Source organism: Bos grunniens, chromosome 6, assembly GCF_055505025.1.
Source record: "Bos grunniens cultivar Pamir isolate PY7600 chromosome 6, Bosgru_T2T1.0, whole genome shotgun sequence".
NCBI lineage: Eukaryota > Metazoa > Chordata > Mammalia > Artiodactyla > Bovidae > Bos > Bos grunniens.
The window spans coordinates 1,136,891-1,153,994 of NC_141170.1; the positions used below are offsets into that span (position 1 = coordinate 1,136,891).

At 55.8% G+C, this 17,104-nt stretch overlaps 1 protein-coding gene across 7 annotated transcripts in view; it reads left to right on the forward strand.

The window, feature by feature from the left end:
* The window catches only part of NSD2 (nuclear receptor binding SET domain protein 2), a 77,696-nt gene that overhangs the window by 47,102 nt on the left and 13,490 nt on the right, over positions 1-17,104 (forward strand). For all 7 annotated transcript variants that reach the window (XM_086404499.1, XM_086404500.1, XM_086404497.1 and 4 more), the window contains 4 exons: positions 5,978-6,122; positions 8,235-8,353; positions 10,334-10,415; positions 11,471-11,595. In XM_086404499.1, coding sequence (XP_086260625.1) covers positions 5,978-6,122; positions 8,235-8,353; positions 10,334-10,415; positions 11,471-11,595 — 471 coding nt within the window. The remainder of the gene's footprint in view (positions 1-5,977; positions 6,123-8,234; positions 8,354-10,333; positions 10,416-11,470; positions 11,596-17,104) is intronic.

Here is a 17,104-nt window from a genome sequence, read left to right on the forward strand (position 1 = left end):
TCTCAGATCCACTCACCATCAGTATTATTTATGTTTAAAAAGCACTTTTTATTTTGAACAGTTAAAATTCACAGAAAGTTGCACAGGTGGTATAGAGAGGTCTAGTGGATCCTTTACCCAGTCCCCACAGTTTACACGTTACGTAAATATCAAAACCGGGGTATTTACGTCGATAGAAAGTGTGTATATAGCGCTATGTAATTTTTGTCACGTAAATAGCTTTGTGTAACCATTACCACTATTAAGATACAGACCTACTCCATCACCACAAAGGATCTCCATCATGCTACCCCTTTAATCTTGTCCTATATGTGACCATCTCTACCCTCTGGCAATCACTGACTTATCCTCCATCTTCATAATTTTTTAAAGGCAAGCTGCTGCTGCTAAGTCGCTTCAGTCGTGTCTGACTCTGTGTGACCCCATAGACGGCAGCCCACCAGGCTCCCCCGTCCCTGGAATTCTCCAGGCAAGAACACTGGAGTGGGTTGCCATTTCCTTCTCCAATGCATGAAAGTGAAAAGTGAAAGGGAAGTCGCTCAGTCGTGTCCGACTCTTTGCGACCCCATGGACTGCAGCCTACCAGGCTCCTCCGTCCATGGGATTTTCTAGGCAAAAGTACTAGAGTGGGGTGCCATTTCCTTCTCCATTGACTAGTTTTCTTAATCACTTATTGTAGAGTGAACTGAGCTTATTTGGACATCGTCAAGTCTCGATTCCACTTTAAGGGCTCAGGCCGGTATCGTTGGTTCTTTGCTGTTACTTGAAATGAGTGGGTTGGTGGGACTCTTCTCAGGATTGCAAGGCAGGTGTGATATTAGAACGCCTGTTATGATTCGTCATTGCAGGTTAAATAATCACCTCAGTAGGTGGAGAAAAAACATTTGATAAAAGTCATTGCTTTTTTTTGGTCACGCCGTGTGGCTTTTGTGGTCTTAGTTCCGTGACCAGGGGTTGAACCTGAGTGGTTGGCAGTGAGAGCATTGACTCCTCACCCCTGGACCCCTGGGGAGGTCCTTAGTCGTGATTGCTTTTTGATACAAAGTTAGCAGGCAGGAGTAGACAGGGTCTGCTGAGGGGTGATTTTCAGAAACAGTTAGCATCATGACGGTTGAGGATACTTCAGAAGCGCCTTCTCGGATCGTGAATGAGGCAGGGTGCCCTTGTGCCACCACTGGTGTTAAATGCAGTGAAAGCATGGCCGAACAGCAAGAGGAGGCCCTCGGCAGAGCCCCCGGCCCTGGGGGAGACGGTGACGCAGAGCAGCCCAGCACCGGGGAGCTGGAGCGTCACGGGGTCGTGTCCGTGAGGCCGCAAGGAGGGAAGGTAACAAAATAGGTATGACTTTGGAGAAAAACGACTGATGTTTCAGCCGACCTAAGTGGAGATTAATGGGAAGGCTCACTGTCCTGAAGCTAAAGTTGTCATCCCCCTCTCCTAAGTCCAGTGTCCTCCGGGGAAGCTCCCAGCAGGAGTGTCTGCCTTTTTAAGCAGGTGCTAGCATAGCCACGTTGGAAGGGAAGCTCGGCCTGAGGACTGGCCCTGCACAGAGGAAGCGCTCCTACTGCCAGCAGTGGGTCTGCCGCTCAGGACCGGTGCTGGCCCACACTGCTGACTTCAGAATTCAGCGGCTCCAGGAGGAGAGTTCTGTCAGTCTAGGAGAGGGAGGGCTTCTTCAGCCAAACAGTTCACAAACTGGAAAGGAACGTTGTTAAAATGAAACGAGAGCTGCGTGTGCAGAGCTCAGGACAGTCCTGGAGGAGGAAGGGGAGAGGCTTTGAGAAGAGCAGGTCATAGGAGACCCCAGGTGCCAATGAGCTGACCGGCTGCTGAGCCTGGGGCGGCAGGGACCACACATCACGGCCACCGCACAGCCAGCACCTCTGTGGCCAAGGGCCCGGGGCTGCAGTGGGAATCCATGTGCACGGCTGTGGAGGGTCATTGCTTACATCTAGTTTCAAGAGAAATTCGGCAATATCTAGTGAGACTGAAGATGCACGTTCTTTTTGTCTTAAAATTTCACCCCTAGGGATTTGCCCTAGAGAAATTTCGCCCTAGCACGATGTTCAGAGCTGTAAGACGTTCTGGCAGGCCCGGCAGGCTGTGGTCCACTCCTGCAGTGTTCCTCAGTCGTGAAGGCAGCCTTGCTGCACGTCCAGGATAGGGACCCTCAGATCCCATCGCCAAAGTGTGAAAGTGTAGCACGCTCGCCCACTGCCCGCTCCCTGCCTCCTGCATCTGTCCACAGAGGCTGGGCGTATCCAGACCTGTGCCTGCTCAGGTGCCAGGCAGTGCCGCCGTGACAGCCTGCCCCCCAGCCGCGCTTGCGCCGCTTCCCAGTCTGCATCTCCCTAGAACGTGCACTCGTCTGAGTTTATGAGGGAGACCTCGGGCCGCTTTCCAGAGGACACCCTTTTTGCTGTGGGGACCCAAATTGCTCTTAGTCAACCCTTCTAGCACTAAGGTATGTGCTGAGAGCAAGCAGGCTGACCACTCCAGCAGGTGCTGATGGGTACAGCCCTGCAGCTCCTGTAAGGGAGCCCTGCAGCTCCCTGCACAGCCTCTCTGGTCTGAGCATCCCTCCAGAGCTTTGCTGTGGGCACCCTAGTGCACGCTTACCCCAGACTGCAGGTGCGCGGCCACAGTCAGGCCTGCGGCAGACCCAGACGCCCGCCTGGCCCTGCCTCTGCCGGGTGGGGCCCGCAGGCCTGCCCTCCTGTGGGCGCGGGGCTGGCCCGGCTCTGAGGGCCTGGTGCTGTCAGCATGGTGCTTGCCTGTTCCTGCAGGTGTGCTGTGCTGCTTCTGTAGTAAGTGACACTGGTCTTGAATGCACCAAACTGCTGACTCCAGCCTGTAGGAGGATCTGGCTTTTCTAGGTGCTCTTTTCCTGTGGAGAGTGGCCGTGCACCCCAGGGTGGTTTTTGTTTGGTTGTTAATGAACCAGTGGCCGGCCCTGGAGGAATGGAGTGGGTGGAGTCTCCTTTTCTGGAGTCACTGTGCCCATTAAGGACATCTGGTCGCCACTTGCTGCTTTTTCAAAAAAGCAATTTCCAGCTTTCTTCTTGCAGGTGAAGACGAGGCCGTGCTCCTTGCAGTGGTTTCGTCCTTTGTTACACGCTGTGCCCAGCAGTCTTCGTGCAGCAGGCTCGGGTTGGCCGTGCGGCCCTGGCTCCTCCTGGAGTCCCGCTCTCGGGCTAAGGACTCCCCGAGTCCAGCTCCCCCTGAGGCCAGGGACAGGAGCGTGCAGGACGAGGGTCCACGGGGCCAAGGCTTCTGCCGGGACCAGGCCAGGGGCGTGGCCCCCAGCAGCCGGGCGGCACCCGCATGTGGCTTCCAGGCCTCCTTCCAGGAACGTTGGCTTAGGGCGCCAGTGTCCGTGGCGCTTTGATCTGCTTGTTTGGCCATGTGGGGCCTGAGTTGTGCGCGGGCGTCTCTGGCGCACGCTTAGTAGTTGTGCTGCTCGGGCTTAGTTGCCCTGTGGCCTGCGGGGCCTCAGCACCCAGACCGGGGCCTGAGCCCCTGCCCCCTGCATTGGAAGGCGGGTTCTGAACCTCTGGGCCACCTGCGAGTCCCCAGGAGCAGTTTTATTAGCAGATGTTTTCAGCACAGTTTCTGATTTTTAAAGGATCTTTTCCCACTCTATCTGCCCTGGATTTTACAGCTGCTTTAGAGGTGGCAGTGCCTCTGTCTCGGTTCTTTGGGTGCACATTTGTGTTGGGTGCCTGCTGCTTTGTAACAGGTCACCTCTGAGCGCAGTGGCCTAAAACAACCACCTGCACTGATGACCTCAGAGGCTGTGGGTTGGGACTTCAGGAGCAGCTTGGCCAGGCGGTTCCGCCTCAGCGTCTCTCGTGAGGTCGCTTTAAGATGTCAGCTTGGTGGGGCTGCGTCACCTGAGGGCTGGACTGGGGCCGAGAACCCTCCCCAAGGTGCCACATCCTGGTGCCCGTGGGGCCTCCGTTTCTCGCCGGTGGTCTCTCCAGTAGATGTGTGTGGGGGGGTGTGTGTGTGTGTGTGTGTGGCGGGGGTTGGGGGGGGGGTGCCATCACAGCAGGAGGCCAGCCCCCCAGCAGGTGATCCCCAGGCCAGGGCGGAGGCCCTCCACGCCCTGGACACGAAGTCTTGGGGGCCCCTGGAGCATTTTTGCGAGTCTGAGACAGCAGGAGGCTCTCCAGGGTACACGTGTGTGGAGGCTGAGGACGGGAGAGCCTCTCCAAGGGACTTCTGGGGTCTCGAGTTGTGCTGTGGGCTTGTGGGTACCTGGCTTTCCATGTTTCCTTTTTCCAAGGAGGGGAAGGTTTCCATGACTGTGATGGAGGGGCTGGGCGAGGGGACACGAGCTGCAGACCCCGCCCTTGTTGCCCGTCTGGGTGCTGAAGAGGGCCAGGGAGTGCTCTGCCCTGCTGACCGTGCAGGGACCCAGGCAGCAGGGGGCCGAGCCTCGCCGGAAGGGGTGCCCTGAAGCCGCCCGCTGGCCTCTGCAGTGGGGGGACGTGCGCGGGCAGGAGCCTCGGAGGGCGGGTGGGCACTGTCTCAGGGGCCGATGGGCTCCTCGGCTCCGGGGGAGAGACCCTCAGGGAGGCTCCCTGGCCTGAGATGCTCATGGGGGGGCGCCCTCCTTCCTCTAGAAGGTCTGGAGGGAGCAGAGAGGGCAGGGCCTGGGGGGCAGAGCGGGCTGGGAGGAGGCTGAGGGTAGGGGCGGCGGGCTGTGTGCTCTGCTGCTGCTCCTCGGGCGGCGAGGGCAGGCCAGTGGTGCCGCCTCCCATCGAGCTTGTCGGCAGCCATTCGGTTCCCTGAGCCCGTCAGTGTGTGGTTGAGCCCTTCCTGAGGCGTCTTCTGGAGCCGCTTCCGCTGAACTTGGTCTTGACCGGCTGTGGAGGTCTTCCTCCGGGACGACTACTGCCTTCCCTGCCTGCCTCCCCCCTGCGGGCATGTGGCCCGGGCTGGGCTCTGCCCAGTGGCTCCCTCCTCACCCCGCTCTCAGACTCCATCCGCTGCGCTCCCGGCCTGGCCCACCCTGCCCCACGCGGCTGGCTCACTGGGGAGGTCGTGACTGCTGGTTTTGCACATTCTTGTGTGTCTGAGGTAGTTTATTCCAGCAGGGCGGTGGTCACCGTGGAGCGCGCACCACACTTCAGGCCCGTTGCCAGTAGTTTTCATGAGCACCCGTGTTTGGTGAGGCTGGCATGGTGACCCCTTCTTGCGTGGCTGGGCCCCACAGCAGTGGGGGGTGCGGGGCGGCGGGGGTAGCAGACTGGCACCAGCTTGACCGATGTCGTCGCTCCTGTGGCAGCTGTGTGGGGTGGCATCCTCGTGAGCCCGTGGGCAGAGTGAACGGTCGTTGCTTCACTGACCTATGGCGAGGCCTGAGCGTCGGCCTGCCAGGGACACCCTGGTCAGTGTCAGTGTTTACCAGTGTGGAGTCAGTTCTCGGCTCCTGAGCGTCCGTACCAGGTGGGCTGGGGCTGCTCTGGCCGCAGTGAGTGGCCTCTCGTGTGGTCCTCAGCATGGGGCGCACAGACATGCACGGAACCTCTGAGGAGCAGAGCGGGGCCCGCGGGGTGGAGGGGCTGTGGCCCTGCCCACTCGCCTCACCCCTCGTCACCGGGCGGTGGGGCCTCCTCCCCGCCCGGGGTGCACAGTGCGGGTGGGGGCTCCTGGAGGCCTTGGGAAGGGGCTCCCTGGAGCCCTGCAGGGCCGGAGTGCTCTGCGACCCTGCTGCCGGCTTCTGCAGGGCGCTGGGAAGTCGTAAGGCGCCCGTCGTCGGCTGATGTAGGGAAAGTGCACTCTTCTCTTTCGTCATTTATCATTTCCTGTGTTTATACAGATACAGTTGACTCACTCCTACCAGCCCCGATTTCAGTGGGTTACGACGTCAGGTAGACGCCGCTTTCCTTTGGAGCTCTTCTGGGACATGGTTCCAGGATGCGGAGATGAGTGTGCCTGTGGTTCTTCCTACCCCTTCCTGTGCCCGCAGGTGGTTGCTGAGCACCCGGACGCCTCTGCCGAGGAGATTGAGGAGCTGCTCGCGTCGCAGTGGAACATGCTCAACGAGAAGCAGAAGGCGCGCTATCATACCAAGTTTGCGCTTGTGGCTCCGCCTCAGTCCGAGGAAGACTCTGGTAACGGCGCCTCTGTGCCCGCATCCTCTGCCAGGCCTGCCCAGCGTGCCACGGTCGTGATAAAGCCACCTGAGCGTGGTGTCACCAGAGCCACGTGGTGGGCATGTGAGGGAGGCAGGCAGCCCGTGTGGCCTCCAGGGCCGGAGGCATGCCTGACGGGCCGGGGTCAGGCCTCCTGGCAGGGCCTGCTCCCGCCCCTCACACTCCTGGGGGCAGGGCTGTGGGCTTGGAAGCTCACCGGGTCAGGAGGCTGGCCATGGCCTGGCACTGGGTGTGGGCAGCCTCTGGTTGTCACTGTGAAGAAACATGGTGCCCCTTCGCCATGGAGCTTCACACTGAAGCTTGGGGACACATGTGACAGCCTCAGCCGTGCCATCCACGTGCTGGACGCCCGTGGTGGGGACTGACGCCCGTGATGTGGACATAAGTGGGCGTGTTTGGGCGTCAGTTGAAAATGAAGAGGCCTACATCTCTTGAGGCTCGCTCCTGAGGCGCTTTGGAGAGGCCAGGTGCAGGGCGTGTGCATGGGGGCTGGAGGCCAGCTCAGGAGGAGGGCGCCGCCCTCCCGTGTGCCCCAGTGACCCCACCCTGGCTGGCGGACTCTCGCCCCCACGGCCCCGTCCAGTGACACCAGTAGTGAGCTTCACTCGTGTGTGCAGGGCTGGTTGCAAATGCTACAGTTCAGAGTAGCAGGGTGTTTAGGATTTGTGTATTTTTTTTAAAAAGCAGAAAGTTTACCGGATAGTTCATCAGTATGTAAATCTAGGAAAGGTCCCTTTTCAGTGACTGCTGATTTAAGAAGAGGTGGGCTTTATTGAAGCCGGAGTCTCCTCACCCCTGAAGAGTGAGCGTGACCTGATTGTCTGCTGTGTCACCAAGGACCGTCTGAGTGATTGGCAGGCGCGGTCCCTGCCCCTGGCATGTCTGGTGTGTTTGTTCTGCCAGCCTCGAGCCCTCCCGCAGGGGCCTCGGGGCTGACGCCCAGGATGCAGTGCCCGCGGTCCTGGCCTATCGGTGCCGGGCTCACAGGTGCCCCTCCTGCTTGTTTCTGTAAGAGACGACCTGGCGAGGGGAGAGCCTCCCTTGACGGGGAAGGACAGTGACTTCACCTCCCTGGGGGCTCTCTGCCTGGCATGCAGGTCCTGAGGGGGTCCTGGCAGCTCAGGCCAACCTTGGCCCTTGCTGGTTGCAGTCAGGCAGCAGCTTGATGGGCCCCACCAGCCACGGCTCTGTGGGCCTCTCCTGGTGTTCCCTGAGGCCACCTGGTGCTGTGCTGGCCCAGAGCTCAGTGAAGGCCACTCTGGCCAGTTCAGCCGGTCTGGGTCCAGCGCTGGAGAGGCCAGCGCTCCAGCGTGGCTCTCCGCGAGCACTGTCGGGCCTGCACGTTGAGCAGGGCCTCGGGACGCAGGGGCCTGAGCCTCTGGCCACTGCACCCTGCGGCCCCAGCAGGGCTTGAGGGCGACAGCGCCCTCCCACGGGATGCTGGTGGGAGGAAACCCTGAACCTCTGTAATGCGGTCCTGCACACGCAGGTCCTGGGTTTGCATTGAGTAGACCTTGGCGTGCTCAGATCAGCCCTCTCTCTAGACCTGTACTCTTAGCTTATGTCTTGCCTTTCTGTCAGTGCCGTTTGGACCCCTTAAGTTTTGGGTCAGGTGGTCTCCCTGGGGACACCTAATGTGCACAGTCCACAAATGTGCTTAGTTTGTGATGTGCTTAGAAAGTGCTTAGTTTGCAGATGGATGTGGAGTGTTTTCCTTAAGATGCCTCTTTAAGGAAATGTGTTAAAAGTAGCAAGTTGTTTATATTTTTTAAGTTCGACTTAAATTCCACTAGTCTTTGAACATAAGCGAAGGATTTTGTGAAAATCCTGGGTACATTGACGCTGTGTAACAGATAGCAGGGTGCTCGCCCCTGGGCGAGATCGGGGTTTCTGCTTGCCATGTGGGACGTGCCCAGAGCTCCACCTGTGACCCTGGGGCCCGGAAACGAGCAGGGTTTCGGGGGGCCCGTCACAGCTGGACCTGCACCTGTGCGCACTGAGTGGCTGCTCGGCGCCCCCGGGGGCGGCTTGTGGGAGGGTTTCACGTCAGCTTCCCATCCTCACCCCAAGGTAACTTAAATGGGAAGAAAAGGAGCCACACGAAGAGGACGCAGGGCTTGCGCGGAGACGCTGAAGTTGAGGAGGCCCCCAGGAAGAGGCTCAGGACTGACAGGCACGGCCTGCGGAAGGTAAGCGCACCGGGCCGGGCCGCGGGGGTCCTTGGGGAGCTCCTTCCCGGAGGCCGCTGAGCAGAGCACGCGTTTGTCTGCCGGGGGATCCAGCAGGTCTGAACACTGAGCAGCACTGGGTGTTTCTGAGTCAGCAGAAGCGTGTGTTTAAAGTGGCTCTTCCGTGAAGACTGTGTCAGTCTGTGTGTAAATACTGAGTTGACAGATGAATGTCAAAGTCCACTATGTTATTTTTCAAGAAGTTGAAATATCCATTAAAAATAGGTTTTATGAACCCATCCCATTTATTAGTAATTCATACAATTGTTTCTGTAATTAGGGGTACTAAGCAGGCTGTGCAGACCAGTTTGATGCAGCAACAAGGCACCGATGTAAAGGCAGCCCCAGGACCTGCTCTAGCAGGGGCCAGTGGTGTCCTGGGCAGGGCTGGCCTGGGGCCTGGAGGAACACGGAGCTGACCGAGGCTCAGGGACTCGGGGAGCCGGGCCTGCGTGTCCGGCGTTGGTGCCTGTGTGTGTGGAGCACGCGGGCTCTGCCAGGCCCTCTGTGACGGGACCTGGGTAGTGTCGTCACAAAGCGAGATTAGGCTTCGTACCTCACGGCTGAGCGTGTGTTTATCTAGTGGTAGCTCTTCCAGGGTAGTTGGACTCTGACTCATCACTCTGAGTGTAACTGTAACCTGTCTTTTTTGGCTGTGCTGTGCACCCTGTGGGGTCTTTTCGTGGTGGGATGTGAGATCTCAGTTCCCTGACCACGGATTGAACCCAGACGAACCAGCGGACTGCCAGGGAATTTCCCAAACTGTCTTTCACTGATGTGAATTGAGAAGTTGTTCTTTTTATTGCTTTTTTTTTTTTTAATTGCTTTATTTCAAAGAATGGAAAATAAATCTCATGTGTTGCTCAAGCACAGAAGTGTAGCCACCCCATCATCTGTCTTATTTTTTTAAAGGTGTATTTGCAGTTCAAGGGAGCAGGCAGGTCCCGCCCTGTTCTTCTGGCTCGGAGAGCGTTGTTCCAGGGCCCTTGTCGGCTCCAGCAGTGAGCCAGCTAATGAGCCAGGTGACCCCTGCACTGATCCTCCCGTGTCCAGTGACTGGGGCCTGGGCTGAGAGTCTCCTCTGGCTGCTGCCTTGGAAGTGGTCCTTTACTGGCCGCCATGCAGACACTGGTTGCTTTGGAATCTTCGTGTAAATCATTTACCTAAAAGTGTGACCCCAGACATTTGAAATATCAAAATTCATATGAAGTAGCTAGATAGAAATTTACTAACTAGCAGCTCAGGAAATAGTGCATGATTTTGAAAAGAGTGGTGGTGCTGGTTCGGTTTGTACGAAGCCCACTGAGCCACATCGTGCGTGATCCCCAGTGTGCCCTGAGCACGGGCGGCCAGGGTGCGTGCTGTGTGCTGCGCCTGTCGCTGGGCCCCGGGCTGTGTGCCCAGGAATCGGCGGCCTCCTGGGCGGCGGGTGGCCTGGGGCAGCGGCGCCACGGTGCTGTCCATACCACAGTGTTTGAATTGGAACGCTAGACGCGTGTTCATTCTTTTTTGCTATTCCATTGTGAAATGTGCTTTTTGACGGTCTCTGTGTGTGAGCTTTATCTGGAGCTGGTCTCAGAACTGGAAACCATCAGTGAGAGGGTGGAGTTATCCTGGGCTTGGCCTCAAGCAGGAGGGTGGCTGCCTCTGAGTCAGTCCGCTCCATTCTGAGGGCAGGGTGGGCAGTGCACCGAGGAGGCCCCACGGGAGGCTCTCCATGTGCATGGGGTGGCCGGAGGGGTGCAGATCGGCCCCTGTGAATGGAGAGGGGTCGATGGGCAGCCGCAGGACAGCTGTGCGGAGCCTGTGTTCCCAGGAGCGTTTCTGCGGTACGGCTTCCAGCCCCGTGTTGGTTCCCATTGGAGACGTTCTTTCATTCTTTGCTTTTTCTTTGTTCTTCTCTCCTTCTTCCCTTTCTCTCTCTTGTTTTTTTTGTAACAGAGAGAGACGATCACTGACAAAACAGCCCGCACGACCTCTTGCAAGGCCCTTGAGGCAGCGTCCTCACTGAAGAGCCAGGCAGGTAATGTGGTCAGCACTGCTGCCAGGCCCACGGTCTGGGCTGGGGGTGCAGCACCGGCCCCATCCTCAGGGAGCCTCCCTGCAGGCGCGGACGGTGGGTGAGCGGGAGGCCGGGCCTGCAGGCTGAGCTGGGAGGAGGCGCCCGTGCCGACAGGGTCCTTGCTGTGGTGGGAAGTCGCTGCAGTGCTCGGCCGCTGCTCACCCAAGCCGCTCTTCTGACTTCTACCCGGCTTTATTGTCTTCAGTTTCAAGTTATACTTGAAAGGTGATTCAAATCAGAAATGTCTAGGCTTGTGACTTGATGGTACGAGTTGTTGCGGTAAATTCCACTGTGTTTAGTACCAAGTTCTCCATGCGTATTTGCTACAGTGAAAGTGATGACTAATTATCTCTGTTCTATGTGTTGAAAAAACTAGCTTAAAATATTTGGGGAAAATAGCTCTCAAAGCAATAAAGGGGAACAGGCCACCACTTTTTTTTAACCTTTTCATTAATTATGTTTTTGATGTATCTGTCTGAAGAATGCTTACCATCTCCAAATCTTAATTTAAAAGGAAAATAAAATTCAGAGTAAGAGAAGATTGAAAGTGACTCTTTTCCTTATTTTATAAAGAACTATGCTGGTTTTTAAAACTTAATTTAACAGACTTTTTTTTACAAAAGCAAAACAGGTATTTGTAAGTAGTTTGAACAGAGTGGACATTTGATGATAGAATTGATACTTTTGAGTGTGATAGTGGTATTGTGGTTACATTGACTGCCTTATGTTCGGAGATGTTCTACACTTCTTGTAGGTGAGATGGCCTGTCTGGGCTTGGCCGCAGAGAAATGGGCAACGGGGCTAGCACCAGGTGTGGGTGGGCTGGCGAGGCCCAGGCTGAGCTTCGGGCTGTTCACTGCCCAGCTCGCCAGCCCTCATCGTCCTATAGCTAAAAGTTAATGCCCAGAAAATTCATCTTTAGAAATTCAGTTATTAAAGGGGTACTTTGAAAGCAGGAGGGAGATTGAAGGTTTAAGGTTTAAAACTTTATTTTATAAACCAAAATTATCTTACAGCCACGAAACACCTGTCTGATGCCTGCAAGCCCCTGAAGAAGCGCCACCGGGCCCCCGCAGCGGCCGCCACCACCCTCACCTTTAGCAAAAGCTCATCTCCTTCCGCGTCCTTAACTGAGAACGAGGTAAAATCTTAATGAGGGTGGTCAGCACGCACTCACACGGAGGCTGTGTAGTTGCCCACGTTGAAGTGGGGTAGAGGTCAGAGCTGATGATGGGAGATAGGTTCTCTGGGCTGTGTGTGTTCCATGTGGAAACACGCCCGGCGTGTGGTGCACATGCGTGGCTGCACTTCAGGATGGATGCATTTTATTGTGCTTGGAACCTGTCTTCAAGATGTTGGTCTGTGATGTTCCACACGGGCCTGACCTGACCCTGCGGGCCTAGGGCAGCCACCCCCAGGAGGGCGGGCCGCTGTGCCCAGGCCCTGTGTGTCCGTGGCCGCGGGCCTCCAGCTTCATACTTAGCCTGGAGTGTTCTTCAGTGCTTGAAGGTGAGGTGAGTCAGGACTGCCGTGGCCGTGGCCCTCCTTTGTGGGCCTGGTGGCCTGCGCTGTGGACAGAGCTGCTGGAGGCTCTCACACCCGTGGGCTGCGGCACCACGAGCACCGTCGAGCCTGCCTCTCTGTGTGACCAAAAGCAAAACGGAGGCAGCCTCCAGATGGAGGTCTGGTCTCTCTGTGCAGAGGGAGTTTGGGGTTCCCAGTTTCAGGACTGCCCAAGGAGCTTATTTTCAGGTAGCAGCATCCGCTTACCTTGGTCCCTGTGGTCCTCTCCTCGTGGTGGACGTGAGTCCTGTCTCTAGAACGTCTTTGAAGAGACGCTCACTGTGGCTGTTTGGCACAGGGCTCTGAGGCAGCAGGCGGGTCAGCAGGGGGCACTGCTGACGTGGCCTCCAGTGCGGGCTGTGGTGGGGACGCTCTGGTGCCTGTGCCCATTAGAGGCGGGCAGGCCTTCTGGGGCGAGGGCTCTGCATGCATTCAGGCTGGTGGGCAGCCGGGGGAGTGCAGGGCTGGGACGGTGCCCGCAGGCCTGTGTGGGCTCCCTGTCGTTGAGCCAGCGCAGGTGACGCAGTCTTTCTCCAGACACGGCAGTAGCCTGCCTCGGGGCCCCTGGAGCTGACTGACAAGTGAAAAGGCAGGCTCCGTACAAAGCTTTTTCCTGTTTTTCTTGTCCAAGTATCCTAACGTTAAGTGAAAGGTGATCTGCAGTTCTAAAGAAGAGGAACACTACAAGCTTCAGTTCTGTAGACAGTGTCTCTTCGGTTAGCTGTTTTGTTAAAGAACTTTTTAATGAATTTTTCTGGTTTCATACTTTGGCTCACTTATTTGGTAGAGTTTTTTTAGTTCTCCTGTTGAGACATACCATCAACAGAAACTCACGAGGCCACCGAGGTCTTGTGTCCTGTTCCTTGTCATGAGGCGTGTGGGTCAGAGGTGCGGACCTGGAGCAGCGCCCCAGGCCGGTGGGCGGAGGGGAGGACGTCCATCAGGGGCCCCGGGTTGCTTCGGACCAGGGCGATCCTCGTCTCCTTGGCTGAGACATCTGGTCTGAGCTTGGGAAGACTGACGGAGCATTTTACAGTCAATAGACTTAATTGATTTTTAATTCTTTGGAACTTCAGAAGTAAATAGGTTATTGAATACCTATATATCATGTATTAAATACATTGAGATGATACATGCAGACACTGTTCTGCACTTCGAAGGTGATACACAGATTCCATAGTGTGCGCTCTCTCTCTCACATAAAAACGTTTAGATTACCAGGCTTTCTCTGTCAGCCACTTCTGTGCAGCATATATAAATCTCACATTAGAATTCATTTTTACAGAATTGTATCATTTATTAAAATTCACTTTAGGTGAGCTAGAAGGCTTGTCTGTGTCTGTGTTAACACTACTGAACTCCAGTGTGCAGTCACAGTGTCTGCCAGGCAAAGTGCCTTTTTTAAGCACGAGAGGCAGTGTAGTATGTGAAGAAACCCTCTAAACAACCAGCTCCGGTTCCAGTGGGCCCTGGGTGACCGCTGGGCTACTGTTGGCAGGGCTCGCCTGGCCCCGTTCGGGGTGGGTCACGTGCCCTTTGCATGTTTGTAGTTTCTCCTTTCACTGCCATTGTTAGAATAAGGCGCTCTCACAGGGTTGGTGTCTGCAGGTGTTATGGGTCGTGCTGCGGTCTAAACACCTCTCAAACAGGACTGTGTGGCCAGTCAGGCTCACGGCAGAGCGGTCCTTCCATGGCAGCGCTGGGTCTTCGAGGAGGACAGATGGGAGTCACGCGCTTGCATGGCAGAGGCCTGGGAAGAGTTAATGGGATATGAGTGTTTTGTAATTTCGTTTCTTATTCCTTTAGTAGAGCAAATTCTTATTTTTTTCACCTTCATGGTAACAGCTTTTGTGGGAGCCACATCAGCCAAGCTGGATTTGAACTCGGCTGCTCTGTGCTGCACTTAACATGACGTAATTTTCCGAGATGTCTGCTGCAGGCGGCGTGTCGTCATGCACACTCAGTGGTACTCCTTTCACAGGCAGTTACGGAAGATGTGTGATAATCTGTTTTTACTGGTATTAATAACACATACAATGAAGAAAACATAAATTTTAAGACCAAGGTAAGATACCTAATCAAGGCCATTTAACCAGTCACATTCATCTCATAACAGAAACACGTTCATATCCAGTGGTCGAAAGGGTGCCCTTGGTCAGGGGCTGTCCTGGGCCTGAGACAAGGACAGGACACTGAAGGGGTTCACTCTGTTAGAGGTCATTTTTTCTCCTCTAGTTCATAACTTTCTGAGTTTTTATTGAAAAAAATGTCAGCATCTGTACCTTCAAAAACAAAGAACAAGCAGCACACTTTAAAGAGTCCTGGTCGACTGTGGTCATTGCTAATGGGATATGTCCAGCCCTGTAGATAGCAGACTAACCTCCAACATAAAAGGCAGGAAGACTTTTGATTCTGTCTTTTTTTACTAAACAGTTTTACTATGACACTAGCTGTAGTAAATTTATAGGAAAAACTGTCGTTTGCAATATCGCTGTGAACCATTTAATCTCCTGATTCAGTAACTGTTCTCTAGGAGTCCCGTCACCAGGTTACTCACACCCACCTCTCCCTCGGTTGCTTTTGTAGAACACGAGCCATCACATTAAATGTCTCAGTCTTGGGTGGCCACCTGGTGTGCCCCAGGGGCCCATGTGTCTGCATGGTGGGGAGAGGCCTCCGTGCCCATCAGCTCACAGAGGCGGGGGGCTCTTCATGCTACCAGGCGCGTAGCACTCGACTCAAGCTGAGTAGACGCTTCAGATGTGTCTTACATTTAACGAGAGTTTCTCACTGACGCTTGTATTCTAAACCGTTAAGTGATGCACCGCATGTAAAGCACTCGGGGTGCCTGGCGCCTTGCAAGGACTTAGTGGTTCGCTGTTGTGACAATAATGGTTATAACAATAAAAATAATAAAATCATCATCATTCCATTTTTATCCAAAAGTATACATTTTGCTTTGGCATGCAAAGTGGTCCTTGGGACTGCACGATGCTGATGGGGCTGAAGTAGACCCAGAGGCGGCACATGCTGGGCATGGCCCCGCTTCCGGCGAGGCCTGCAGCTGGCCGGTGACCCTGCTCAGACATAGCGGGACGTGGGCCTCCAGGATGGTCGCGGTCACGTGGCTCCTAAAGGAACGGTGGAGGATTCCCCAGAACTAATCACTATTTGTAAAATGTCAAAAAACAGCAGGGTAAAAATGACCTAGTCCAAAAAGCCTCTACCCAGAGTAAAACTCCCCCTGGAAGGCCTGTGACCAGAGTTAAGAGGCTCATGTGAGATGATAGCTTGAGGAAGTTTGAGTTGTAGCCAGCCCGCCAGCTGCCACCACAGTTGGCCACAGACGAGCCTTCCTCTGATGGGGAGGACTCGGTGTGCCCCACGAGCAGCACAGAGTCTGCATCAGCGGAGTGGGGAGGGTGCACGGAGCAGGCGTGAGGCCACACGGAGAGCCTCGGCTGGGCAGAGAGGCTGGGACGTCGGGATGGTGGCCAGGGGGACGGGCAGCTGTGTCTGCATCGTTCTGCTCCGGACACAGTAGCGTCTCGCTTTGGGGTGCTGGGGGAGCCGAGCTCCCCAGAGGGCGTTCTGGCTTCTGGAGGAGCTGAGTGGAAGGGGCCCCAGGTTGGAGAGGGCTTAGAGACGAGCAGTAGTGTGTGTGGGAGTGCAGGTGGACGGCGTGCTGTGTGACGTGGGCGGTCCTCACTCCGGAAGTCAGTTCTGCTGTTTGTTTCTGCCTGTTGCTGAGGTGACTCTGGTTACACTGCGCACCCTGCCATGACCACCCCTTCCACTCACCACACCTGTGTTGGCAGAGTAGGAGGCCAGAGGTGGATGTGTGTCTGGATGTCCAGAAGTTGAGGTGGTGGCCATTCCAGAAACGCAGGGGCCCTGAGACTGTAGTGCAGCGGCCCTGGCATCTGCAGGCTGCCTCTCCTCTCTGCCTTTCCGTGAGGCGTCCTCGTGAGGGTCAGGGGAGGTTGCGTCTCACCACTCTCCAGCACCTCGCGTCGCTGCGCCTCCCAGCTGAGAGCAAACGCCCAGCAGAGGCTGTCTCTCGCTCGGCGTGTCCGCCCCACCCCCACCCCACCCCACAGACTTGGGGGTTAGACTGCCCCCCAAGTGGTCTCTGGGAGGCCCAGCGCTGTGGTCTTCATGGAAGTCCATGCAGAACCATAGGAATGTTCCGGGCGGAGTGCTTCAGGTCCAGGATGGGGGTCAAGGGTGGCCAGTTGAAAAGGTCTGGTGGCCAGGTCTTGGATGGGAGCAGCTGGACACAGCGGAGGAAGGGCAGAGGAGGGGGAGGCCTGCCACCCCTGGGTCTCTGGGCTCAGCTGCTCGCCTCGACGCAGGACCGGGAGCGTGTGAGCCTGGCCAGACCGGGGCAGCTCTCACGCCCAGCGAGTCTCAGAGATGGTGTAAAGAAGAAAACTCAGGCTGTCGGTTAGTATCTAGATCCAGAAACATACAAGGTGCCCATGTATGAGCTTAAAATTAGGGTTCTCTCCCCAAAGATGGCTGTGAGCGGACGTTGGCTCCGCTGTGGCAGACGGAGCGCTGGGGCTTTGTCCCTTTCAGTAGCAGTGTGAGCGCTTTAAGTGTGGCGTGTCCTCCGTTGGTCGGGCAGTGCCAGCTTGCCGGGCGCTTCTGGAGGGCTCGGGCAGGGGAGTGTGGCCCAGCTGGGCAAGAGAGCAGCCATTTCCCGGAGGAGAGGGGGCGGCGGACACGATCACTGTGGTTTCGTGAGTTGACTGGATTGACTTGATTTCCTTTCCGTTCGGCTTCTAACTTCCCAGCTTCTGAGACGTGTCTGTCTGCTTTACCTATCAGTTCACTGTTCAGTTTGTTCCGGTCAGGGATTCGTGTGTGTTAGACTGGATGAGAGCTGCCTTGACTCAGTGTGAAACTAGCGTCTATGCTTTTAAAATCAATAGTTTTATCACCTCAGCTTTTAAAAATCTGTGAACAGAAGTAATTTCTGAGGACCCAGTTTATCTATTAGATTATGAACCTAAATGACAGTTTTTTTGCTAAAAGAGTTGAAGTACTACTGTCTTATTACAAAAGGCTTCTCAAAGTGCTGT